The 26,344-nt window shown below is 47.8% G+C and overlaps 7 protein-coding genes across 7 annotated transcripts; 4 read left to right on the top strand and 3 right to left on the bottom strand.

The window, feature by feature from the left end:
• Positions 1–837: 837 nt before the first annotated feature.
• Positions 838–1,331, top strand: FMAN_16164 (uncharacterized protein; the record flags this gene model as incomplete). The annotated part of the gene is made up of 2 exons (XM_041835121.1): positions 838–881; positions 929–1,331. 2 exons carry the CDS (start codon positions 838–840, stop codon positions 1,329–1,331), a joined length of 447 nt encoding a protein of 148 aa, XP_041685316.1.
• Positions 1,332–2,993: 1,662 nt separating this feature from the next.
• FMAN_08566 (uncharacterized protein) lies at positions 2,994–6,083 on the bottom strand (the record flags this gene model as incomplete). The annotated part of the gene is made up of 1 exon (XM_041835120.1): positions 2,994–6,083. The coding sequence occupies one exon, from the start codon at positions 6,081–6,083 to the stop codon at positions 2,994–2,996; it is 3,090 nt and encodes a 1,029-aa protein (XP_041685315.1).
• Positions 6,084–7,811: 1,728 nt separating this feature from the next.
• Positions 7,812–9,529, bottom strand: FMAN_08567 (uncharacterized protein; the record flags this gene model as incomplete). Its single annotated transcript, XM_041835118.1, has 3 exons — positions 7,812–8,447; positions 8,508–8,897; positions 8,942–9,529. The coding sequence occupies 3 exons, from the start codon at positions 9,527–9,529 to the stop codon at positions 7,812–7,814; spliced, it is 1,614 nt and encodes a 537-aa protein (XP_041685314.1).
• Positions 9,530–12,715: 3,186 nt separating this feature from the next.
• Positions 12,716–13,333, bottom strand: FMAN_08568 (uncharacterized protein; the record flags this gene model as incomplete). Its single annotated transcript, XM_041835117.1, has 1 exon — positions 12,716–13,333. One exon carries the CDS (start codon positions 13,331–13,333, stop codon positions 12,716–12,718), a length of 618 nt encoding a protein of 205 aa, XP_041685313.1.
• Positions 13,334–14,971: 1,638 nt separating this feature from the next.
• On the top strand, positions 14,972–16,816 carry FMAN_08569 (uncharacterized protein; the record flags this gene model as incomplete). Its single annotated transcript, XM_041835116.1, has 2 exons — positions 14,972–15,583; positions 15,644–16,816. 2 exons carry the CDS (start codon positions 14,972–14,974, stop codon positions 16,814–16,816), a joined length of 1,785 nt encoding a protein of 594 aa, XP_041685312.1.
• Positions 16,817–19,966: 3,150 nt separating this feature from the next.
• Positions 19,967–22,536, top strand: FMAN_08570 (uncharacterized protein; the record flags this gene model as incomplete). Its single annotated transcript, XM_041835115.1, has 2 exons — positions 19,967–20,943; positions 21,006–22,536. The coding sequence occupies 2 exons, from the start codon at positions 19,967–19,969 to the stop codon at positions 22,534–22,536; spliced, it is 2,508 nt and encodes an 835-aa protein (XP_041685311.1).
• A 1,825-nt stretch (positions 22,537–24,361) lies between these two features.
• Positions 24,362–25,959, top strand: FMAN_08571 (uncharacterized protein; the record flags this gene model as incomplete). Its single annotated transcript, XM_041835114.1, has 2 exons — positions 24,362–24,461; positions 24,509–25,959. 2 exons carry the CDS (start codon positions 24,362–24,364, stop codon positions 25,957–25,959), a joined length of 1,551 nt encoding a protein of 516 aa, XP_041685310.1.
• Between the last annotated feature and the right edge of the window lie 385 nt (positions 25,960–26,344).

Below are 26,344 nucleotides of genomic sequence, written 5' to 3'. Positions count from 1 at the left end.
CATCGCCTCTCGATTGTCGCACATAGTCAGACGAGCCTGGGCCATTCAGTGAACGAGAATTTGATTGCGACTGGCCAAGGTCTCGTTCCGGCAGGTGAGATGCTCTGTCTCCTGGTGCGCAAAGCCGAACGCTTCTCCCATCAGCTGAAGCCCAAAGTTAAGAGGATTGGTCTCCTGACATGAAATAGCAAGTAGTCGCTGGAGTTGATAAATGGTGAATGAAAAGTTTTCAATGACAGGTCTCAACTGCACATGATACCTTTGATATGATGTCTCTACACGGTGGGTTGTGCGAAAAAAAAAGAGAAAGCCGAAGGTAGTCGTTTAGGGTTGATCCAAGACGTCCATTGCGTAAATAATTTATAAGTGGTACAATCAAAGTAAGCAGTATAATTGCGAGAACCCTCATGGGAACCATGAGGAGGCAGCCATGATGCGGGATCAGACAAAGACAAGGGCGTGGGCTGGTTTCTTGGACGTTTATGTTGCGAGTCTTCTCTGAACAGAGATGAACCAATCAACCCTGTTACCTTACGCCTCCATGACGCTGTCAAATCAAGACTCCATCAAATCTGTCTGTATGCCATGATTTATATCCGCTCGAGGGATCCAGTGTTGCTAAGTCCGGGTCCTTAACCCCGAAGCCTTCTCCATACAACCTCCGATTTCTCCTTTGGGTAACTCCCTACACTCCATCAGTATATGTGATTTGTGACACGAAGCCACTGTCCAAAGTATAAAATACCCATTACCCCTAGTCAAAGAGTGATGATGAATGATACTTGACGATCTCACAAGTTCAATCTCCCTACCTTCAGCCTACTAACCACAAATAACATGGAAACTCAGAGAATTCTTATCACCGGCGCCACGGGCTACGTGTAAATGACCCCTTTTATCCCTTGAGACCCTTTACTTAAAACTTCAGTGGTGGCAGCGTATTAACCACGATCCTCGCCAACCCGTTCCTTGTAAAGTTTCCCATCACGGCCCTGGTCCGCACTCAAGCTCAAGCCTCGACTCTATCATCCCTCCCCATGACACCTCTTTTCTTCAAAAACCTCGACGATACAGATTTTCTCACCGAAGTAGCTTCAGCACACGATATCGTCATTCATACAGCTAACGGTTATCACGTTCCCTCCGCCCAAGCCTTTATTCGCGGTCTTGCGCAACGGAAGTGGAAAACACGACGTGAAGTGCACTACATTCACAACTCGGGAAGCTCAAACTTTCGCGACAGGCCTGTCTCCAAAGCTTACATTGAGACAAAGGTGTTTTCGGATAAAGATGATGTTTATGTTTATGAGAAGATGAGGGAAAAGAATTGAGCCATATCATCAACGAACTGCTGATGTAACGGTTTTTGAATTCGGCGAAGAGTTAGGTGTAAAGACGCATATCATCTGCTCGCCTTTGAGATTGCAAGAGTTGGCTATCAACGAGGAAGACTCGCCGCTGAACCGGAGAGTGTAGGATTAAAAGGAGTTTAGCAAAGCTTGGTTCGATGGTGATGAGCATCTCACTGAGCTTGGACTGTGTTCGAGGTAAGTTGAAAAGTTATTCTTCATGTGTATTACTGATCGATAATAGGTCTGAGAGAAGGGGCGATCGGAGTCGCGATTTGGATTGAGACTGTGACAGAGGAATTTATCGGTCATCGCTACTGGGTAAAGACTTCTCGACAATGAGTTAGTGCAGGTCAATTGACTTTTAACTTTCATCAATTGGAGTAGACGAGTTTATCTGCGCATAGTAAAGGGCATGTATTGCTGTTTTACTGATGTCGCAGGTAGTATGCAGTACTGCCATTGGCTTTAACATGTATTGTGTTGCTGAGACTCTTGACAACCAAAGAGCGGAAATTTACATTTACCAGTCCTCTGGAGGTATGCGTTAAGTTTCAACTAAAGTGTAATTCTAGGTCTGACTTTCTGCTGAGATATAGGAGAAAAGCAAAGCAAATAGTAGGATTGGAGAATAGGAAATTGCAAACGCTTAAGTTAGCCAAACTTTTCACCACTTTCTGTTCAACCAACTCCATAGCGTCACAGAAGCACGTTTGTAAAAAAGAAAGCTATTGCATTTGGGATTGATAGACAGACAGAGAGTCGAAACAGTAGCACTGCAGCAAAAGTGCGACTGAAGCAGTTTCCATAGCCACGGACCGATCAACTTGCACAAGAGCATGGCAGTTGAAATTACGAAGATGGAAAAAATTTCAATCACACAAAATTTGGTAAGAAAAATACCCAATTGTGAAGTGAATTGTGATTTTTTAATGCGTTGGCTTGATGTGTTGTGTGTGGTTGCGATGTTCAGCTAAAGTGGATTGGCAGATGTGTGGATTGATGGATAGGAGGATAGGAAATTACGATCCCTGTCACTCCTCTTTGTTGTTGGAGGGTAAAAGTAACTCGCGCCAGATTCTTCTTCCCCATCCAAGTAAATGAACAAGTGGATGGGACAAAATATTGTAATGGGTAATTGATGCTGCCACTTATTTCTATTGCAGGTTTGTAAATAATCACCCGAACACATTATTATATGCGACAACTTCTCGGACAATAATTCACGAGCCAAGAATGCGCCATCAATTGATGCATTACTGGCACACTGTATTTTCCCTTGCCTCCCTCACAGACACATTCTTTTATTTCTTTATCTTGCATCGTCGCCTGCCTGCCTGTAGAGAAAGAAACACGAACTTACAAAAATTTGTTTGGCTTGTCTCAAAGATATCAACATTAAATCTACTGTTGTATACTGCGACAAGGTTTTTCATTCCTCAATCAAGCAGAGCCACATGACGTTGACACATGCCTCTCATTTCACCACTCGGAGAATCGTGCACAGTGGATTTTTTTGAGTTTTTACTACATGGAAATGAGAACCTAGAATAAAACGTGAATGCATAAATAACTAGATTGTCATTTCATACTGCTAACTAACTATTTGAACACTTCTTCAACATATGGCCATAAATAAACTATTTAAAACAACTTCTCGAGCACACTAAGTAGCTCAGAAACATCATCCTCCCCAATGTTGTCCTCCAACCATCCCTCCGCCTTCTCAACCAACATTTCCCAAGTATCCATCTCCTCTTGCAGCTTCTTCTTGAAGAACAACACAGCACACGCGGTAGCCAGCACATCGTCCTTCTCTGAATGGTCCTTGACTGAAGCCGGGAGCGCCAACTTGGAAACCTGCTCAGAGGTCAAGCCCAGAACATGCTCGAGATCCGAACTCCACGACCAGCTACCTGCAAATGTTTGAAGAGAAGTCAAAGCCTGCAATGGCTCCATGTCGCCGATGGACTTTTTCTTGGGAGCTGTAGCAATAGAGGTTGCAGGCATGGAGCAGAAGGAAGAGAAGGCAGCTGGTGCAGGAGCAGGAGGTCCGTCGTCCATCAATGCAAACCCCATGTCTTCATCAGACTCTTCGCCTTCGATTGAACAGTCCAGCGGCATAGCTGCAGCCTCATCCATCTCTTTCTGATACTCATCGATAAGATCTTCATCAACTGCAGCCGCGGGGGGTGCGAGTGCTGCGGCTTGAACAGTTGGTGCTGCAGGAGGAGGAGGGGGAGGTATAGAAGCACTGCCAAACAGGCCTCCCGTTGTGCTAAACGATCCTCCCGGCGCAGCACCGAAAAGACTACCAGATGATGCACTAGACCCTGGGGCGAAACTGCGGGCTTGAGCGTTTGAGTTTCCGAACAGTCCTCCACCGCGGTTGGACGACCCAGAACTTCCGAAAAGGCCACCACCACGACCTGCAGAAGAAAGTTTGGCGTATCGAGCTGTAGCTGGAGCAGCTCCGAGTGTTACACTGCCGGTACTTCCAAAACCCCCGGTGCTCCTGGTATCTGGCTGGTTTGATTTGCGAGAACGGCTGAGAAACGAAAGAAAAGGTTTGCCACTGCTCGCTGCACCGAAGCTAGCAGTCATCATTTGTGGCATGGCGCGCCGTAAAGGCTCATCAGGTACAGCCTCTTGGGCTTCTCCTCGCTCTACCTCGCTTCCGTTATCCTCAACAGCCACGAATGAGCACCACTTGCCTCCAACCTGATATTTGACACCAAGACGCACAGCCTCACGCTCGACCATGTCAGAGAAGCGGCCATCGTACTTCTCCCCCAGTAGTTTGCCGTCGGAGTCCTTGGCATGCTTGAGCCATCCCCGGCCTTCTTCAAGTTCCTTGACTTCCTTCCGTGCTGCGAGTTGATGAATGACAGAGTCTTTATCGGCGACTGCCGTGATGGGGATCTCGAGTTCAAGAGGACCATGGCTCGAGGTGCCTCTGAGGATGACAGATTTGGGTTGCTGTGAAGGAGTGTCATCGGAGAGAAGGACGTACACGGTGGTACGGTTGAAAGGGAAAAGCGGAGGGATGGTGCCGGGTGTCTGCAGATAACGAGGAAGAGGAACGCCAGGAAGATGGTCAAACTTGTTGTCGATCTCTGGGGCTTCAGTCATCTCGGTATCGTCATCATCTTTGGAAGATGCGTCAAACAAGGAGATGGGCTTCTTTGGTACTTCCACTTCCTTGGTCTTCCTTTCGTCCTGGACAGTATCAATCTTCAACGCGTCAATGACCTTCTCAACCAACTCAAAGTCATCTTCGGCCGAAGAATCTCCTTTGTCATACTTGATCTCCAGAGAATAATCCGAAATATGAGGAAACAAAGCTCCTCGAAGCATGCGGACTACCTTCTTGTCCATCTTCTCATCATCAGCAACCGTCTGAGCAAAGCCGTTACCAGCTCTAGCAATACCCTCAATCAGAGAGGTACTGGCACCTGCTCCAATACCAAGAGAAAAGACTCGCGCAGCACCCTTGCTATCAGCCACTTCCTTGTTGATAAGCTGGAAAAGTCGATCTTGGTCCCAGATCTCGCCGTCTGTGAGCAGGAAGACTTCGAGGTTCATGTCCTTGTAGCGCTTCTTGAAAGTAGCCTCGAATGGCTGATACATTTCAGTGCCGCCATAGTCGCTGTCAAAAGTCTCAACGTGCTGAACAGCCTTGTCGAGTGTCTCTTGGCTGTAAGACTGAGACCGATCCCAGAGGAAACTGAAATGTGAGCCAAAACTGCAGATGTTGAACTTGACGCCAACAGGGAGAGACTTGAGAAAGATCTGGAGAGCGGTTTTGAGGCCAGGGATCTGGCCACCCATACTTCCACTTCTGTCGCAGATGAAAACAATCTCTGGCTTTTCGGCAGGTAGTTTGAACTTGGGGACAAGCGTGGTCATGATGGCGCGTTGATTCGGGATGGTGGGGTGAGTTTCCAGGATAGCTGACGGTTCTCCTAGCTTTGTGGCGACTACTTGGACAACAAAGTCTTCTTCCAGATGGGTAGTGCCCTGTTGGAGGGTAGCTGAGGCTCTCTGGAGGGAGGGATCCTGGGACTTCGTGGTAGAGGTGGTGCCGATCTCTACTGAAAGAGGATGAGACGGGGACTGAATGGATTTGATGGCTGAGCCGTCTGGCATCTCTGCATCGATGGTGAACGAGATCCCATCTTTCTGCAAAACGTTAGACGAGGGGAGGGATTGAGAATCCCCATATCGTGGAACAATCTCTGTTGGGATAGTAAAGCGAAGACCATCGACTTGAGCATCATGCTTGAGCTCTCCAAGGTACGTGATGTCTACCTGCACCTTTTCACCAGCTGGGACATTTCCAATAGTGGTAGTGAAAGTATCAGCTGCTTCAAGGGACTGTTTGAACAGGCCAGCGGTTTGTCCTTTGGCCTTGGCTTCATTGTAGACTTGCTGAGCCTTCTGTCGTTCTTTGACTACGCCTTTGATGCCGCGAGAGCCAACGGTGCAGGTGAAGGCGACGACGGAGACACCGTCATAGAGAGGGAAGACATAGCGCAATTCATCAATCGCTTCGCCGCTGGGGTTGACAAAAGTTTGGGTGAGGTTGGTGCGAGATGTTGTGGCGAGGATCGTGGTATGAGCCTTGATCTGGACCTGAGGGAGGTACCTGGGCGTGTCTTGGATGAAGATGTAGCAGCCGCATGGCGGGGTAACCCTACGACTGCCAATTCGTGAACCGCCAAAGAGTGACATGTTGTTTCTTATTCTCGATGACGTGGGCAAAAGACGCTGTCGGCTGATGCTGTCAAAGACTCAAATCGACAGCGATGTCAGCTGAGAAACTGGTGAAATAATGAGGCGATGGGGAACCGTAAGCCGTAGCGATAGCACAGTGAGGGTTCCGGGTAAGCAAGTCTGAGGCGCAGCACTCTAGCCTGATTACAATGGGATTGGATGACGATGGAACAAGTGTTTTAAAGAGAGAAAGATGAGAAGTGCCCGACAGCACAGTACGTCTTATATGCCGTAGACATGAGGACGTGAGTCAGCCCGGGTGTTTGTGCCTCAATTGACGTCGATGGCTGCCTTGCCTGCCTATTGATTCTGCCTAGCCGTATGATTGGCTCAATCACTCCGCACTATAATCTGATTGGGCGACAAACCATAATTCTGTTGCCTGCTACGCCGAGCTTCCTCTTTGCCAGGTGTTTGCTAGTTTTCTGTGCCGAAAAGATATTTCCTTGGTTATCATTTTTAATTAAGGCATGATTCATTTGTCAATGGTATCTGCCTTGTTTCTCAATTGGCAGCTCACGGATAATTTCCTGGCAGGAGGGAACCTGCGCTAAGGCGAAGCCGCTACTGCTAGCTCGGTTTGTGTCGGTTTGATGACAAACCTGGGATTCTGCCTTGGCTGAAACCTTTAAGCATTTCGTATTGAAGAAATGGCTTGTGCGAGGTTGGTCGTGCACATTCATCTCGCCTAAAGCCGCAAGCCCACTACAAACGGAGCTATTGCAGCCATATACCCTGCAGTATGTTAAAGTCGCTTAATATTCATTACCTTCAGAAGTTTGGACTTGTAACTTTCAGGTCATAATTAAACTGCAATCAATGATTTTAACTTAAATTTATTCTTCAAGGTTTTCTAAAGTTTGGATAACTTAGGACTGGGGCGTTCGGAGTCGGTACGATCAATCAGCTAAAGGAATGCGACCGATGGCCTCGCGGTACTATTCACAACCTGGCAGCGTCTGTCATTTTCATCTAGGCAGCAGACTGTTCTTAATATATGTACCGTGCAGGGTATGGTCCGTAGACCAATTATTTATCCAGCAAACGGGTTTGTTGAGTATTCTGAGAAGCAGAACATCTGTTCTATAGTTCATCTCGATACTATCATATCACAAGCTCTTGGGTGTCCTAATACATCTCGTCACGATCCATTCATATGTTTTACGTCTTTGTACTATCAATTATCAAGGAACAACAACACTCGACATGAGCGTCGTGCCATCCATTGGACCTTTTTGAAGGCTCTCCCAGGATGCTTCGCTGAACATCGAGCACCGGCCGTCTAGATTCTCTATGGCTGTAACAAACCTTCCCTGAAGATGCGTACTGGGTTTTGTGTGAAATATCCCCGAACCAGTCACTCAGAAGAGTAGACACGTTAGTGGAGAGGTATTACGCCAGCAATGGTGCTGCATCGGCTATGCTGTGGTTAGGATTTATGACCATTCGGTAGTTTCTGAGAGCTGCAGAGTCAAATTCTTGATGCAGCTGGAGGTTGCATCAGAATCAATGATCTAGAGTCCGAATATATCATGACTGCCTTTGGTGTTTCGTTCCGTGTCCAGAGTGTCTCCCGGCTATTGTTTGTCCCATTTCAGTGTTGCCTAGCTGATACAACCCGATCTAAAAACGCCAATGAGGACTCCTGGGAGACTGAACTGTTTTTGAGATTAGCATAGTCTGGATTTAGGTTCTTGTTCCCATATTGGTGAACTGTCCTGTTGTTGATGTGTAACGCACGATAGAATGTCGGAGTGAGGACCACCATTCCAGTCTACCATGTCCAAAAACCCTCACCCACGACGAGATACCACTCTCATTAGGTGAAGACGTGGTGATTTCCGCAACGTAGAGATATGATCGTATGGTCCTTAGGCTGCCAATAAACAGATCTGCAGCATGATCCAGCCGCAACTTGGCAAGGGTCCTATCAAATCGGTATTGACCCAAACACTCCCGGTGACCGTTCTCGTATTCTACCAAGATCCCGATGATGGGTCGATGAGCAAGTGCCGTATCCCTGCAGAGGGTCATAGCCACAAGTCCTTCCATGCTGCAGGATGAAACGAACCATGGCTCAGTGCTCGTAGTCCAAAAGCACGGAGCGTTTGGAACCAATGAGGCTGGGAAGGGTCGTTGAGAAGGTGGTTCAGTCACGTCGTAGGCAAAATATCTGAGTGACTTTGATTGCACCGATGATGAGTCGTTGAACCATATGGTGGTTCCGCTTTCTGCGGGTGTAAAGATCTTTTCAAGCGCTAAGCAAGACTCTGGAGGACCACTTGTTCCAAAAAGTGTATTTCTTCCTTTGTTGGTTGTGAACTTGGGGAGTGTTAGTTCCGAGTGTTATCGCATATAAGATGGCAGCAGTCATTGTCTTACCACCAAACATGCCGAGGACCGATTCCCTGCGCCCAGTCCATGCCTTCGACATATCTCAGTAACATATTCCCCATCATCTAGAGGCATGTGCATAAAGAAGTCGCGAGGGTAAGCAGCATCCACATCTGCATAGAAGCTAGTATCATCGTGTCCGTGAGCATGGATCATTGCAACAGATGGTCCATCTGTCACTGCCGTGTATCCTGTTGTACCACTGGCGTTGCAAGTGAAGGGCATCATCCTGAGTCTCTCGGGGACAACGCCAATTGGCTCAAGTGTCATGATGTCAATGACATTCTCCGGATGTGAAAGATCTGCCCAACTAACATAGTTGCTGCTAGGTTTCGGTCCACTCTCACCAGATAAAACGATGTCTCGCAACTTGATACCCTAAAGGAAGTTAGGATGAATGTCAATGGGAAGATCGTACTTACATCAGACTTTATTGCAATCTCTTTGGTATCGTTCGAAATAGTAAGAGGCCTCCACCATGACTTCGTAATCGGTGTTGACCCTACCAGCAGGGCATCCTTACCACAGAATACGACACACCGAATTCCACGATGATCTTCAGCGATCCATATTTTGTCAATTGGCTTACTCTTTTTGCTCAGTAGCGTGGGGTGATCTGGGTCATCGGAATTTGACGCCGTATTGCAAAGGCTCTTGACATAACGCACGCCGTCGACAGCAGTATAATTGGCGTATATATCTCGCGTAACGTCAACAGTAGTATCAGAGACCGCGGTGCCTAGCGACTGTTCTTCAGCTGTGACAGCAGCACATTCTCGTACAAGATGTCCAGCAATAGTTATTAGAGTCTCGGGAGGCAGTCTGATCTGAAGTTGGTCTCTAAGCTTTGGGGCCAGCAGGTTCTTGATACGATGAGAACATCGACTGATCTCGCTTGCGGGCGGTTCAAAACTCCATTCTCCAGAAGTGGTTAGGGCGTCCGATATGTCATAAAGTCTAAAGCGGAAGCATTCATGGTGGAAGAATGGTACACGGCGACCTTGCATCATGCATCGGCGTCTTGCGCAAGTATGTAGATTGATCCATTCGTAGCTATCGTGTACAGTTTCAATCATGCGGAGCTTGAAATCCATAGAAAATCGTTGACTTCCTATATCTGTTTTTATGTAAGCTAAGTCCTAGTCAAGTGGTATGGATCGGTAAACGAACGCGAGATCACCAAGTCGCCTTCTCGCAACTCGAATCGACAGAGACGGCATCTTGTATCTGCCATACAATAGTATGGCGCCTCGTGCGGTGAGTCCATGACTATAAACTCGCCAGGCCGAGATGATGGAGATTGAGTTAAGCGCCGAACAATTCGAATTGCCGCACCACAGCACCGAACGGTGGTTGGTCCATTTTGAGACGGGGCCGCTGAAAGGTTGATCCGTGGCTTGGACAGTAGGTAGAGACCCCAGGCTTTCAATCACGAGTCAAAGAGGAGATAACACAACTTAGGATCTCCACGTCGACTAACAAGAAGCTTCAGGTAAACCGAGCACATGAAATATTTCTTAATTTTAGTAGTATTTCTGTCATTGTGAAAAAAATCTCTCAAGTTTCTTACCTCCTTTTGGCAGGGCACTGAACTTGGCGAGGGAGTTCGTTCCCGTCATGAACAAGCGCCTCTTGATCGATATACATTTTGGTCTCCCTTTTCCCTCAAACTCAACAGGACTTGACTTTGTATGGTTCAAGACTGATTGGTCAACATAGAGCTGTTGGTGGCCTAAAAGTTTTGAACTTTACATTATGCAATATGCAAAAGATAAGAACTCTACTTGGTCACTTATAAGAGACATGCCTCAGTCATGGAATGTGGAGAAATCTTCCGCTTAATCAATTTCTTATTCAACAAATCAGCAGCGGAGACTTCAAAGACGAACCCGGATCCATCATGATTCTAGTACTCATAATATTAAGCTGGCTCCAAGCATTGCTTAGCCTCTTCTTTGCGAAGCCGAGGCCGTCAGGTAAGCATGAAATACCCCGGACTTCTATAGCATTAACGAATATCGACAATAGAAATCGATCTGACCGGCCTTACTACTACTCTGGCCCCAAGTACAAGACCCGAGCTAAACGGACTACCGGACGAGGTCATGATACTTATTGTTCATCATATCTATCTAGGGAACGATAAACCCTCCATATTCGCCTTCTTTGTCCTTCGTCAAGTCTCTAGACGTTTCAGACGACTGACGCAGGATCGTCAATTTCTTTCGCACGTCTTCTCAAGCGACGACTGCTGCAGAGTATGTTCGCAACCCAGTGCTTTGTGGCAAACGTGTTGTGATGAGCCACGCCCGTACTTTTCAACCTGGTGGCACAGGGATGGTTACTCCGAGGAAAAGCATTGTTTTGGTCACAAGATCAACAGAGAAGACTCAAAAGGGCTCGGCGACCTCATCAGAAACGAAAGTCTATGTACCGCATGCAAAGACGCCCGCAAGAAACAGCGCATGTCACTAAACTGTAAATTTGCAGCCAGAAATGTATGGGACTGGGAATTCTGCACTGCGTGTAAAGTCAAGCATCCATCTTTATGCTTTTCTGCTGGTCAGAAAGTGTGTATTGCAAGGACAGGTTATATCCGTCTCTGTGAGCATAAGGTAATCTACTGGCATGACTTCGAAAGGTTCATCCGAGATCCTGTGCCGGATGGGGGGGCAACACACAGAGAAGTCCTCATGGTCTGCCGTCATCGAAGTCACCGCACGCCCTGTTCTGTTGGAAATTACGCCGCCCCTATAGCTACACTGGTTCGAAGCAAGGACCGGTACTACCTGAGTCTTAACTACGACACGTTTACGAATCCTAATCTGGCCCCAAAACACACTCCCCATGGTTACGATAAGAAGAAGGGGACAATATACCTTCCGTTTTCCACCATCAAACAAGCTATTCAGCCTGTTCGACAAAAGTGCGCACAATACTTTGCGCCAGAGCGTCTGTCCGGATTGCTACCTGAGCTAGGCTGTATCTACATTGATCAAAGCTCCTCTAGTTCTGGTCTCGTCCAGATATTAGACCCGTATTTTCTTTTTAAACTAACGAAATACCATGGCAGTCCTGGGTCTGTGTCTTCGTCGGTTAAAAGTCGACCTTGCCCGCGACGGAATCACAAAAGGAATAATTCCTGTATCAGTCTTCAATACAGTCGATTTATAATGCTCAATATGCATCCATCTCAGAGACTACCTCGTCTGAATATACCAAGTCATGAATGGTTTCATGAAATTAGAAGAGTGTCATACTTATACCAAGGGCCGTCTTGCGTTGCTGAAACATGCCATAACCCAAGCTGTCGGAACCATTACTCAATGACACCGAGCTCATCGCATCCTGCAGTTACCCTATCGAGACCACCACAATGGTCGGTTTTGGATTGGCTTTGAAACTCGAGGGCATCCAATCTTGTCGATATCACACGGGGCTCGGCCAATACCCTCGTTATTATACCATGGGATCGCCCTTTGAGGACGGCCAACGATACCTCAGTCTTAACTAACAATAAAATGGCCAGATCATCCTCAAAAGCTTGGGCATCGCGATTGGGATACCACAAGTGAGAGTAGTTTGTTTCGGATCAATATCTGCAGACTTGAGCCGCCTGCCTCGTCTCTTCGTTGTGTGGTTTCATCGGAGGCTGAGGAATTTGCCGACTTTGGAGTCTTTTCCTTCGAGGCCTGCTTAGTTGCCGGGGACGAGTTTGCTTTCTTGTTGTTTGTTGCTTTTTTAGTCGCTTTTGGTGTCTCCTTGGTTGCAGACACGTTGGTGCCTGTGTTGAGCAAGCTAGCCCAGTGGGGCCCCGCCTTCTGGAACTTGGAGGGGCCGTCGTGCTGTCGGATCGATGGTATGTCTGTGCACTTGGAGTCCCAGGTTGGATGATCACCGCCGCAGAGACAGCATTTTTCTTTAGTGACGAACAGTTTTTATTGTAACGAAATAGCGGGGTCCCTTGGGCGGGGAAAGGTCTGGAGTGATTTTGGTTAGTGCTCGGTCGCAGTCAGTTACAGCAGGCTTTGGAATGGAACCTTACATGCAATCATATTGCCTTTTCATGATGGTGATAGGCGTTCTGGAGAGGTGCAAGGCAATACTGAGGTCCGAAGTGTCCAGAAGGAGCCTGTTGTATGACACTCTTGCGGTGACGGTAAGTTCTTTGAACTGCAGTTGCCTGGCAATTTGCCTCAGGCTGTAGTTCTTTTTGATGAATGGTCAATCCCGATGTCTCGGACCTCGACGGTGTATCGAGGCTCGATGAGCCAACAGTTGGTCGAGACCCCGAATTCCTTGCCGATCGCGGCAGATTGTTTCCGAATTGCATCGTCAGACTCCCATGATTTAACATCAATCAAGATACACGGGCGCCGGTTGCTGTTGCGATTGGCAACCTTTGGCTTCAGCAACGTTGCAGCAGAAATGTCCTGCCAATGACTACCTGGGAGCTTCCGTAGACGTTCGCAAATCTTGGAATTTGTCAGGCCTCCCTCCTCGATGAGTCTCACATCTGAATCCTCAGCCAGAACATATCTGAGCGTCGGACTGTCGCCAGGAAGAAGCTCATCGGGAAATGAAGGAGTTTCATTGAGAAGTTCTTGGAGCTGAGTCTTGATCTCCAGAATTGCATCCGAAGTTGCTGCAGTGGTCATATAGTGGCAAAGGTCTCGTACCTCATCTTTCAAAGCGATCAACTCATCGGAGAGTTTCGCCATGACCTGTTCAAGCTGCTGGTGACCTTTTTGGCCGTTTTGGCAACAATATTGGTTGCCATTCGGAGGGCTCGCATCCTCAACAACTTCGTCCATTGCGATAGGGTCAAAAGGGCCGGGTAGTAGATAAGATAATCAGACTTGTCCGTTGAGAGACAATAAAAAGGACGTTGCAAAAGAACACAGAGTAACAAGCCACGAAGATACTTGACGAGTAGAAGAAGTTATTCTGTGCAATTAGATAGTCTTATAACAAAGCCTCCAAGCTCGAAAGGTCGCTTTTTGCCAAAGTATCTACTTGTTACTCGGATGGATATGCGCAGCATCTCAACTTGCACGTCTCTCCTTTCGGCAACGCTCTGAGGTCCAAACAGCAACATTCATCTCCACGTCAATCTCCGAGGCTTGCCGCGAAAAAAGCGAGTACGATTCTTAGCTGCAAATTCTTTTCCTCTCTACTTCGTGTTACGGTGTGTGATTAGTAAACGCTCAAGCTTGATGAATTGACCGAAGCTATTCGGACCGCCGGCCCCTGCTGCGAGTTTACGGGACCGATGCGGTACATTTCCATGCGTCCAAATATGGAGAGCCGAGACTCAGAGGTCCTTCTAATTGCGACTTATCGCAAAATTTAGGCGAAGTTTAGGGTCCCTACGGGGGGCTAGCTTAGCATTCTCCTCCAGGGTCGAAGATCTCTTGGTTCCCTATTACAGATAGCGAGCCCGTTTGGCAAGGCAAGACAATGAACAGTATTGCAGAAATTATTCCATGCGAACATGTTCAAAGGCCAAGGCACTTGTGGAGGGCATGAAGCGAGCGGGCATGAAGCGAGCGGGCATGAAGCTTCTCACAGAAAGTGGCACCCGTACCTTTACCCGCGGACAATCCGAGTCTTGTATCGACTTGACATTCGGCAGCCAGGCATCCTCATGCGGACATGTCAGGCAAACTCTCTCCCCCATCCATGTTTGTTGATTGCTCCATGTCGTAGCTGATGGCACCTCCCAAATAGCGGAAATATGGGGCGGGCTGCTCCAGTTCGACATCCTGTCTATAAATGAGCCACTCTGCTAACGTGGTTGATCTAAAGATACTGCAATGCTACAATTTCGGGCTAAGAGCTCATATCAGCAAGAGAATTACGCCGTAGTCGCATATCAGACGCTGTGTTGGAGCGCGTATCTAAGCATTGACAGGGTATTTCATGGAAAGGGAGCCGTAGGTTCACAGCTTGAATAATAATGCATGGATGACAAATTGTGTCACGTCGGTATTCAATGGCAGCCTAAAGTTTAATTTTATGGCTAGCAATTAGCTAGGTACTTATGCAGTCGCCTTGAAGCTAGGCATTTTAATTTTAAGCTTCAGATCCCATCTTCACTGTAGTTGCCTGAGATACTGCAGCCTGAAGTGTAAATGGGACTGTACCTATAAACCTTTATCTGCCATTGGTAGGTGGAGCTGGTAGACCATAGACAGAGCAAAAGAAAAGTGGATAAAAAGGATTACAAAGGACAAAAAACCCCATTTAACTTTTAGTCGCTCCCAGCTTCGACTTTTTTAGGCTTTCTCAACCCCGCCTTCATAACTCTGCCTTCCTATGACTAATGCAGTAGAACTTTTATAAAATCCCCGCGTCTTCCTGGAAATTTCCCTCCCCCTCCTCCACCTGCTTATCACCCAGAAGTTAGAACGAAAAACAACTGAACATAAAGTATTTGCTTCAACAACATCATGTCGGCCAACCGAAGCTTCCTCACCTTCCCATTGGAGCTGCGCTCCCAGATCTATCGCGATTACTTTCAAGTTGACGGTGGATACGTCTACGATGCGAAGTCCGACAAGCTCAAGACGAGTGACGATCAACCGATTGACCTCGCCCTCATCTTTACGTGCCGTACCATCGCCAATGAAACTAAGCATATCCCCTTATCCCTCAATTCGGTCGCCTTCTTGACTCTATATCGCGAGGATTGGCGAAGTCTAGCCGGCTGCTTTAACCTTGTTGCTACGTACTATCACCACTTGGAGTTGGACTTTGCCCTCCATGTAGCCGAGTTTATGACACCAGACATGCAATCGCAGCTCGCATCGAAGTATCCTGATTTTACACGAGAGCTTGCAACCGCATCGGCCGAACATCTAGAGCACTATCGCATCACTCACGATAACGACACCAACGATCAGGCGGCTGGCGGGGACGCCACTTCGCCGGGATCTAACTCTGGATCCGGTCACACAGAATCGCAACCCGTTAACGAGTCGAGCGGAGCACATTGTGGTCAGATTGGACAGTTTCTTCATCACTGGGCCAGTCCAAATAGATTTTACGCTGGGTTCGCCAGGGTTCATTAGATGCGCCGCCCAGGTCATCCTTCACAGATCTGTTCTGCAACCTCTTGTGAGATCCAAGATCCTCTGTACTACTGTTTTCAACTTATGGCAGAGCAAAGGCCGGTCGAGTTTGCTAATCACATTCGCTCAACCTTTCCGCATTGGACTGCAGCAGATCCAGTACAGCAGTTCTTCGATCTTCGATACGATGACTGGGCTATCCCATCTGAAAGCCAATTGAAGCGTGTGATCAGACTCTTAGCGCTTGGCGATATCTGGATACACCCGGCTATGTGGCATGCCAAGCCAAGAAACAATGACGGTCATCTGGACTATATCGACGACCGTGACAGTGATGAAGAGCAGGACGATACTGACGAAGACGAAGAAATGACTGCATCTCCTGACTCTGACGGTCTTGTACGTGCTCCTCAGGGTGTCCGTTGTCGAGAAAAGATCCGATTTTCAGCCGCTGCTAGTGCAATTAGATTTCTCAAGCGGATTCCCAATCAGCGTACTCTGATGAAGAAGATTGTGTTGCACGAAAACTTCAAATCTGTCAACAACCCCGAGACTCATGCTCAAGGCCTAGTCCCTTTCCTCCAAGAAAATCCATCACTTCAGATTGTGCGTCGCGTCAGTATGCTGGATTGCATTTTTGGAATCGCAGAACCCCCTGCCGCTGTATCAACCTATCTGCACCGCGGTCGGGAAAGGCAACAGAAGCTTTATAAAAGATTCTTTTCTTTGCGGATACTCCCATGGCTCAAAGAAGCGATCGCTATGGAAGAAAGGCAAATCCCAGCCAAATCATTTACGCTAGTCTTAGAGGCAGGAGCAAACCAGGACTACTGTACGGATCTATTCCAACGCCTACTTCATCGAGATGTTGCCTGGTGCCGGGCACAGGAGGTGTTGACGGCGCGAGGCACACTATCTCTTCCACCCTCACAGCGTTACCACGATAGGGTGCGTGTTCAAGACTTGGAAGCCATTGATCGACTGGTGAACCATACTTCGACGATCTTGACTGCCGACTTCAACACTGGGGTTGCATGGGATGTCCAGGCTCTAGTTCAGCAGACCCAGCATTTTGATGGGATTCGTTGGCTCCTGGAATGGATCATACACGCTGGAGTCAGTTATGAAAGACTGGTTCTTGACCAGACGTACAGGGATAGAGTGGCTGAGGTTTTTGAGATCCAGACTGATGGTTATCTCGTATCCAATTCGGATACGACTTAGTGATTCAATCAATACCGTCGAAGAAGGAAGATAGGTAGGTTTCTTATAGTAGCTATTGAATGTTGCCCCGCGAAGCTTTCTGAGGTATAGTACATCACAGGTAGGTTGTAGACAACTTAGTGCGACATGTATGCACCCGAATGGGTCCATGTCGGCGTTTTTCTCTCGCGAGAAACCTTATCTCCATTCGTCTCGTGTCTAAGGCTGTGTCCTGTCCCTATTTTAGTGAGACAAACAGCTCATGATTCCCGGTTATTGAAAAATGAACGAGCTTGCTTTCAGTATAGGACCCTCTTGGTTAGCATGCATAGTACGTAGGCGCTTCAAGGGCCAGTATCCATCTCATCCTCTCTAGAGATATGCTATAGTACGCCGCTGGTAAGAAGAAGGCAACCACGTGACTGTAGAAACACTGACAGATACGTGATCTTAAAAGAAACATTACACTATATCTCGACACGTCTATAAATTCTGGGCCTGGTTGAAACATGGTGATTTCAACATCGATACACTCCAAATGATGGACTGAATTCATGTTGAACATCACATTCTGAATTGAGTACGCTCATTTCCCTGTTTTCTTGGCCCAGACGCTCAAACTTCAACGTCGGGTGCAAAGCTCACTGTAACATGGAAGTCCAGCAAGTCATACACGTATTGATCTTCAATATTACTGAATGGTACCTATGTGTCTATCCCTTTGCCCTGTAGTCTGGTTATGCCTGCATGAGTACCGTATTCTCAAGTATATGGTCTTGCGGCAGCGAAGACCACTCAGTGCCTGGCCTCCACGTAGATATATCTGTCACTTCTCCCCCTCACCGTCAATGTATTGAGAAGCCATTTTGAATGCCACTTTGAAGCTCCTCAGAAGTTGCTGCTTGCCCGAGCTTTCCAAGGAAATACGCTTGCCCCACCAACCACACTCCATCCGTGTCTTCTTCACAGCTTGGATGTACATACCGGATTTGAATTATAGCGAAGAACACTCCCCCCTTAATATCACCCACGCAAAAAATGACCGAGTCTCTTTTACTTGGTGAGATGTATTGCCGTTACTATACCTAGCTGCCATGACTGAAGGCACCTAATTTTTGTTTCCCAGCCCGTCCTAGTGTTCAGCTGCTGCAATAACTCCATGAGTGATGTAGATTGCGATTTATTTCTACTTGTTGCTTTTGACGTAAGGTATGATATTGAAACATATGTAAAGTTGAGCCTAAAATTTACTTATGTTTCATACTTGATAACGAATAATGTCAGAACTAGATCAAGGACCGCCGAGCACCTGGTGAGTCTTTGCATTGGTCATGAAGCGATCTCTCTGTGACAGACTTGAGGGATGTATGGGCACGAGACGGCGCTTGAACAACCATTCATGAGCTTATCAGGTTCAATCTTGCCTATAGCCAGGGCAAATGAATCCATATCAGACGTTGGGGTCAACACTACTTCATGAGGCTGGATATATTCAGGTCTAGGCATCATCAAGGTGATTCAGAATCAGATCAGCGCAAAGTAAATTCGTGTAAGGCGTGCGATGTGAGCCATCACCGTGTGAGGCGCGCGATGTAAGCCATCAGCTATGGGGCCTATCAACTCAAAATAGCACTCTTATCAAATCAGTTCAGGCGGTATACCAGCAGAGTCGATACATGAGTTAAGATACTGGATTAAATAGGTATAGCCGAGAGCAAGAGAAATAAAGAGAAAAGCAATTTTGACACACAGTCACGTAGGTTCCGCGAATCACCAACCACCGCGTTGCAATTGCTCAATGCGACCCGCTCCGTGTACCAGGCGTCATAGGCTTCACAGAACTCCCACACTTTGTCCATATTAGGTACATTGTAAGCTCCCCTCAAATCAAGGACAAGGATAAATCCGTTCTCATGCTTAATTACAATATCTTTTTTGTTCAAATTATTCGTGTATTCTTTAAGAATTGGGTAGATGGCATGGAAGCGTGCCAAAACGGATCGTGGAGGGGTGTTCTTTGTGACATCCATGATTGATGATGGTTTGAGTTTAAACTGTATTCGCCCTAGCGAGCCCCGCTTCGGCACTAGGGACGGACCCCAGCTCAAGATAAAAATGAAATTAGAGTTTGCCTGGGTTCGGGGTATGGGCGTGCACATGCATAGCACGGGCCATCGGAAACAAGCGATTCCCGCATTAGGCGTCCTTGTAATATTTTTCTCACCGAAACACGCCATTGAAGGCTTTGAGTCAAATCTCCGTGTCTCAGTCGGCATTGCACGAATTACCGCGACGGTAGAAAATATATTTGCCGGTTGTCTTGAAACGGCCTAGTCTTGTTTTCGCACCCGGCATGCTTCTTTCGAGGACCGGAAATACCCGGAAGATGCCACAAGGCAATGCAGCTCCTAGGAGGAGCCATAGTTTGGAGTCTATTCGCGTAACCCAACGACTTTGCCTCGGGAACACTATTGAGATCGGCTAGCACTTACGTAGGCCTTGCCGCCTTGTCTGGGAAATTCCCTGGCCAGGAGACTTGCCAGCTGAAACCATAGAGTCCTGCTTATCGCTAACCAACCTAATGCAACTCAGACATGCTTCCTCCTTGATCACTGAATACACGCCTTCGATAGCCAAGCTACTGAAATGAGGTAGGCTGTGTTGTGATACTCACCGTAAACTATCGCCTGGATGTAGTATTCCGTGCCGTTCCATGTGACCTGTTATTCCTGTTTCCGCGACAACCTTCGAATCCTTTGTCTCGTATGTTTTATTAGGTGTTGTCATTCGGTTAAACATGGTTTGAGGCTTGCATGAGTGGTATCTTCTCACAATTTCCCGGACATATTGTGCTAGCATCCTAGCCTGACAGGCCGGCAAAGACGGCATGTCAAGCCAGTCTTACACGGTAGCAATGGAGATATGGGAACATTGACCGACCTTAGAGTGATGATAGCCTTTCAGAGGGGCATGAGAGACAGGCCCGGGCATTTCAGTGCGTCTGGGACCTAAGACGCAACAAATGATGCCAAATTAAAGCGCTTTTGCTCTCGTTTATGCTATAAGTTGCACCTTGTTGGCCCTGACTGCTTCCTACGTCTTCATTATCAGTTTCAACATCATTCAAGTCATTCATCTTCATTCCGTCGATTTCTCTCGTCTATCGTCACCATGCCTTCCCGCGGCCATCAGAACAAACGTCGAAGGGACGAAAGGTACACTCCTCCTGAACGCCCCTCTCAGGAGGATATACTGTACCTCTTGTGGGAGAGTTCCAAGCAAACATCTTGTGTTATTGCTGAAATACTGAGTGAGTTACGAGCTATAAATCGTGCATCGATCAGTAAATTATTGAAAGATATCACAAAGCGTTTGTCAAAACTCGAGTCGGATGTTAACACATTCGACTTGCCTCACCAGGAAATAGTCGACAATTTTGATCACTTCCGTCAACAATTGGCCAACATCCAACAGGAGTTTATGGGCTCCGAATTTGAACAGGGTCAAAATCCAGTATTCAGAGGTACACTTCGCTCATGCCTCGGAGACCTCGGCACACAGATGGGTGGCATCACTAGTCGAATGGGTAATGTTGAGGACAACTTGCTGAAACTCGAAGGCCGACTATTTGGCCAGTTTGATGAGGATATCAATCCCGAAGCTGGCTATGTGATGTTCAAAATTCACAATGACCAGGACTTCCGCCAAAGGCTGAAGCCGCATAACCATTACCAACTCACGCATATGGTCCAATCCCAGGGCGGAGTTTGGGCCAAAGTTGATACCGTCAAGTTGCAAGAAGCTCGATCAAAAGGGAAGTTCTATTTCATGATCATGTCGTTTTCCGACTGGGACACTGGAGAACACATTCGGAACAACATTGACAACCTGAAAGGACTGTTCAAGATCGAGCATGAATTCTTGGCCCTTCCTCTCACCTACCATCTGCACATAGTCGACCTCGCCGTTCACCAACAGATGGGATATGACTATAACATGAAGAAGTTTGTCGAAGATGAGCTCCAAGAGCCTGGTGTCAGGGCAAAGGTTGCGTACCAGCGTGTCATCCTACAAACCGAGCATTTGGGCACAGCGAAGCGAATTGCACTGAAAGGTGCCAGCGTATTCGGTCATCACGATGAGGCCAAGTAAGTGACTATCCACCCAGCTGGTCAATCATTCTCAACGCAAGCTGACAGAAACTATACAGGCCCTACTGTGCTCAGGGTACCCCGCTCTTCTGCAACAGATGCTGCAAACCCAATCACTTTGCCAACGACTGCAACGCCAACTCGCCGCATTGCGGCCTTTGTGCAGAAGCGCATGAAACTTTCACTTGCCACGTGCAAAGGGACTTCAAGTGCTGCAACTGTGGCGGATGCCACAAGGCTTGGGATCCATGTTGTACGGATAAACTCTCAAGAGCAGAGCATCAGAAGTCCCTTTTTTACCGCAAAAAGGTTCCTCAATGGGCCTTAAACCTCGAAGCGTCAAAGTCCTCCAAGGATGCTGAGGGGGGGGATGGGAAGACGAAAGCCTCACGCCAAGGCTCTTCGAGCGTCCCTTCGTCCCAGGAATCCGCCAAGAAACCAGTCGGCAGACCAAAAAGGTTTCCCAAGCCCAATCCAGGTCAAGCCAGGATTACCGCCTTTTACAAGGAACCGGAACCAGATGCCATGGAGCTAACAACACCAACCGACGATTTGCAGATGAATCGTGTCGAAGTTCCTTGTTCTCAGCCGGACGCTGTGATCAATGACGAGTCTTCCAACAATGCCGGGCCTAGCGCTTCACACGACGATATTTACGATTACGGCTCACTCTTCGGCGAAGACATGTCAATCACTGGTGGCGATGAGGAGCCTGAGCAATCAAGACCAAGCTCAAGATTGAGTGAATCTAGCAGCGCCCCCAGCTTGAACGGCCACAGCACGACGGACGCTGGCGGCAACAAGAAGCACAGTAAACAGGATAAGAATGGCCAGAACAAGAAGGATAGCGACAATGGCAAGGCGAAGGAGAACGCTGCCACCGAACCCAAGGCTTCCACTCCACGACAGAAGAAGGGCAGCACCACTCCATCTAGCTCTCAGGAGTCATCCAACCCCATTGCCAGGTCCCTTAAAGGTAAAGGAAAAGAAGTGGCGGTGGAGAAGGACGGGGATCGCCCAAGATCGCCCTCCAATGACTTGCGTGGAGGGGAGAGCAGAAACAAGGATACCGGGAGGAAAAGGGACACCAGCCATAGCAACGACAGTAGAGACAGAGGTAGGAGCAGCAACAGGAGCAACACCGACAGGAGCACCAAGAGGACGAGCAGCAAAGCCAGCAGCCGGAGGACCAACGCCAATAGCGACAGCGATAGCGATCACGGCCATACCGGGGGGTCTCGGAAGGCCAGCAACGACAAGACCAGGAAGCCGCAGCAAACCGGAACTCCTCGCCCTGGCAATGGCACCAAGAGCACTCCCAAGTCCAAGGCCTCCTCACGCACTGCTTCTGCTGACAACGGTTCTGTCACTGCTGCAAGGACTACCTCTGCCTCCAGAGCTCCTGCCGGCACCCCTTCTAAGGCTGTTGTGACAACTACACGTCCCTCCAGCGCTCAGCCACCAGACAAGAGGGCTGGTCATGTACGATCTGCTTCCGGTCGTGAGAAGGGTGGACCATCTCCCAAGCCACGAGGACACAAGAAGAGGAAGTTTTCGCAGGGCTCGGCAAAGGGGAAGAGCGATAATTGATTGAAAGAGGAAGCTATGTGTATCTGAAATATCTTCACTTATGTGTTTTTTGTTTGTCTTATAGTTGAACTTGATGCTCTATCTCTCTGTATGATCTAGTTTCACTCATATGTGCTCTTTCTCTTTCCTTGGTTCTTACCGTGCATGTCTTTGGAGGTCGCACTATCTGGCTCATAGGCTATACATAGTTAATACAAGTACTTTAACACATCCATCAGATATTGTTTTTTTATCATGTCAATTACGTTCATCTCCATATCCCAGCCTTGCAGTATCTGAGTTAGGCTGTTCAAGAGCAGATCTTACTATATACTTTATGCATTTAGTATGCCTCTGGCTATAAGGTCTTAGTATATTAATACTTAAATATAAAGTTATATTTTATAGTATTAATCTTATACTTATTATAATATATTATTATAGTATTTTATTTAAATATTAATATATTTTATTATTTTTAGCTTTAGGGTAGATTATTAAATATAATATTAAATAATAAAATATAATAAATAATAAATAAAACTAAAATAGTAATTAATATTTATTCTATCTTATATAATATATCTATTATAAGTTATAGTAATCTTATAGCTTTACTTCAATACTTATATCACCTGAGTACTTTAAATATATACCTAGAATTAATAAATATCATGCTGTCTGTTCGGCTTTAACGGGTGATGTCTTATATCCGACGCCAAAACGACGAGAGAGCCGGGACAGAGTGAACAGAAAGTTGGGGGGTGCATCGCCAACTGCGAAAAGTCCAGAAACTCTGGAAAATTCAGCATCAACCGCTTTTGTCGATATTACGAGAGATCATTTCCGTGTCAAGCGTTTCCGAGGCCACCCGTGCTATCCGAGATGCTAAATGAGAGTTGCAGGTCAACTTGCGGGTCCAAAGCTAACCAACTTTGTGTCTGGGGTTGGCGATACTATTCAAGGTTCGGAACGAGGTGTCGCAAAGTCAGTGCTGCCGAGCCTGCCGCGCGGGATCTGAAGAGTCCCGCTATCCAAGGCTAGGCCCCAACCCCCAGGTACTAGGCTTTGGGGTCTGGGCGCTCGGGTCGTAAGCGAGGCGGTGATGATCCGGGGGTGAGAAGCTAACGTTACTCTAACCGTGCACTACTGATCCCGCCCTAGCCTACTAAGGTAGCCTTGCGGAACAGATACGCACAGGCCGTCTCAACATCACGGCTCACGCGAGCCGCCATGTTTTACAAATATTGGCTTGGTCTAGATTCAATGGCCCCTGTTGCTGACCTAGTCTATTGACATTGCGCACAGATGGGAGGATTTGATATCACCCCAACAATCCGTTGATCCCATCATTGCCGAGCCTTGATACATGGGATAATGGTCTGATAGATAAGCAGACTTGGTCGGTCCACCAATAGGACGAAACCTCGTTACTATATCAGGAAGTTGTCAGATGAGACTAGTGAGAAAGTTCAGCTGCAAGGAACCCATTGTCAGCTGATACGATGTAACCTCTACGGCATTAGCATCGTGCTCGCGTATACCGCGACCCCCCAAAGATGAACTTTGCTTTGCCGCCTACACGGGCCATATTCAGCCAGGAACATCGGCTCATGTAGCATCTCATGCAGAGTCGGAAATTGGGTCAGGAGACCGAGGAATTAGCTGCGTCACAAGGCATGCCATGATTTACGCGTCAGCCTCACCCGACACATACGGCAGTATGGCCGAGAGTCACAAAGGCCGTTTCCGCCGTAAACCCATCACTGGTAAGCCCCCCCATACTTCGCCTTGTTCCATCTTGCGCTTCTGTCTATCAACTCTACCTCGTGTAGTGAGGATAACCATGGCCAAGTTCTACGCAGTTGCCAGAGGTTTCAAGACTGGCATTGCGCAAGACGAAGAGACTCGCCAGATATTGACAAACAACTTCAAGGACAACAGCAGTAAGTCACGATGATAACATACAAGCCTTTCTAACATGTGCAAATAGACAAGTCTTTCAAGACCAGGCCGGAGGCTGCAGAATGGCTCGACAAAAAGCTTGGTGTCCAAGGCGGCGATTGGCCTGATATCGACGAGGAGGATGCCAGGGCTGCCAGGCATGCTGCTGATATGGAAAAGGCTACGCGCGGCGCCGAAAGCACTGCTGCTAGCCAGGCGTCAGCTCTTTATAGAGCAGAGGAGAAGAAAAGAGCCATCGCAGAAGCTAGATTGAGAGGCAAAAGATCTGTTGTGGCACCGGCTCCCGGTCGATTCTCCCAGCCTACGTCCTCATCCTATGTGCCATTGCCGCTTCTCCGCGGACCAGTATCTCTGGCTGCATTCAAAGCTGAGATAATGGAGGCCATTAGCAACGTATGCGACAGGTATGGTCTCGGGGACGTGCCGACGACCAACAAGTTACTGCTTCCAGCCCCAGAGCCTTCGATAACTTCTAGGCGAGCAGGGACTGTTAACACTTTACCTTCGAGCCCACAGGATAAGCGAACTAGAGCGAATGGGCCCGTCTTCTCGCGCAAGTATCAGACTCCGGGATCTCCTACGCCATCTTTGTTGAAGCCTGAAAGCACTCGTAAGGGTCGCTCTCGTTCGCCTTTCCAGTCTATGGACTCAACACCCGACAAGCAGACCTCGAACAAATCATCTTTTCGTGATCGTGGCCGGTCTCATAAATCTGCCGTTTCAGAGGATGAGGATGAGGCAAGCTCTGACCCGTTCGCTTCGGACTCCGAAACTTCTGAAGAGTCTCCTCCGAGGAGTCAGCGCTCCAGAAAGGCCTCGCATCTTTCTTCGAGGCCTGCTGCTGATAGACTAAGCTTGAAGTCTTCGAACAGAAGGCTCAGAGAACCGAGTCCCGCGTTTTCTGATTCTATCGCCCAGAAGAAGCGTGGCCGAGCGGAGTCGCGGCCCCGTACTACGGCTTCTCAACCGACGCCCAGCTCTAACCGGGAGGGAGATCATACACGTACGAAACGTGACAAGGCTACCTGGAGTCTACCTGCTACCTTTGACTCGGCAGCCGTGAAAAAGCGCCGTCTGGACGTGATAGATGACCTCTTGCCTGCCCGAAGCGTAATCAACACACCGCGCAAGGCTTTTGTACGTAAGGCTAGCCGCGCTGAATCGGTCAGCGAGAGGCCTGCATCCAAGAAGGCGAAGCATAGCACAAGCAACACCAAGACAGGTATTTCGTCTCGGCGCAAATCACGCAGCGGTTCCGAGGATTATGAGGGCCCCATATCGGTCCCTAGTGACATCGACAGTGTCAGCGATTCCGGGCAGTCTCCAAGCCCTATTCATAACAAGAGGAAAGTTCATGATAGCCCCGACTCCTCTGATATTGGCAGCGAGCCGGAGAAATCTGATAGCCATGCATCAGATAATTCTGACACCAGTATTCCCTCAAAATCACGTCGTTCGCGGCAAAGTAAGCGACGATAGCGGTAGAACGGCATGGAGGAAGGTTATCTGGGAAGTGGAAATGGGAACGATGATATTGTCTTTGTCTGCTATGTCAGGTTATGCGTGTCAATTGAAGGGTCTGAACGGTATTCGACGACATCTAATTAATAGTGTATTTGCTGGTTTTCATAGAATCTCTTGTTCCACCTTGCATTGCTCCAAATTGACAATCTCTTACAATAGCTGAGTGCGTTCTTCTTCCTTTGGCTTCGCCACTTTCAATAGACAACTTCATCACTTACTAAGTTACATGTCTAGACTTGTGAGTTGGTCTGACCTTAGTTCAGCGACTATAACACGTGCAATAATGGCTCATTCAGTAAACTTGTTGAGTCACATGAATAGACCCGAGACGTTTCCTCTT

The sequence above is a fragment of the Fusarium mangiferae genome, assembly GCF_900044065.1.
Source record: "Fusarium mangiferae strain MRC7560 genome assembly, contig: FMAN_scaffold009, whole genome shotgun sequence".
Lineage (NCBI taxonomy): Eukaryota > Fungi > Ascomycota > Sordariomycetes > Hypocreales > Nectriaceae > Fusarium > Fusarium mangiferae.
This window is presented reverse-complemented; position numbering and strand designations above follow the sequence as displayed.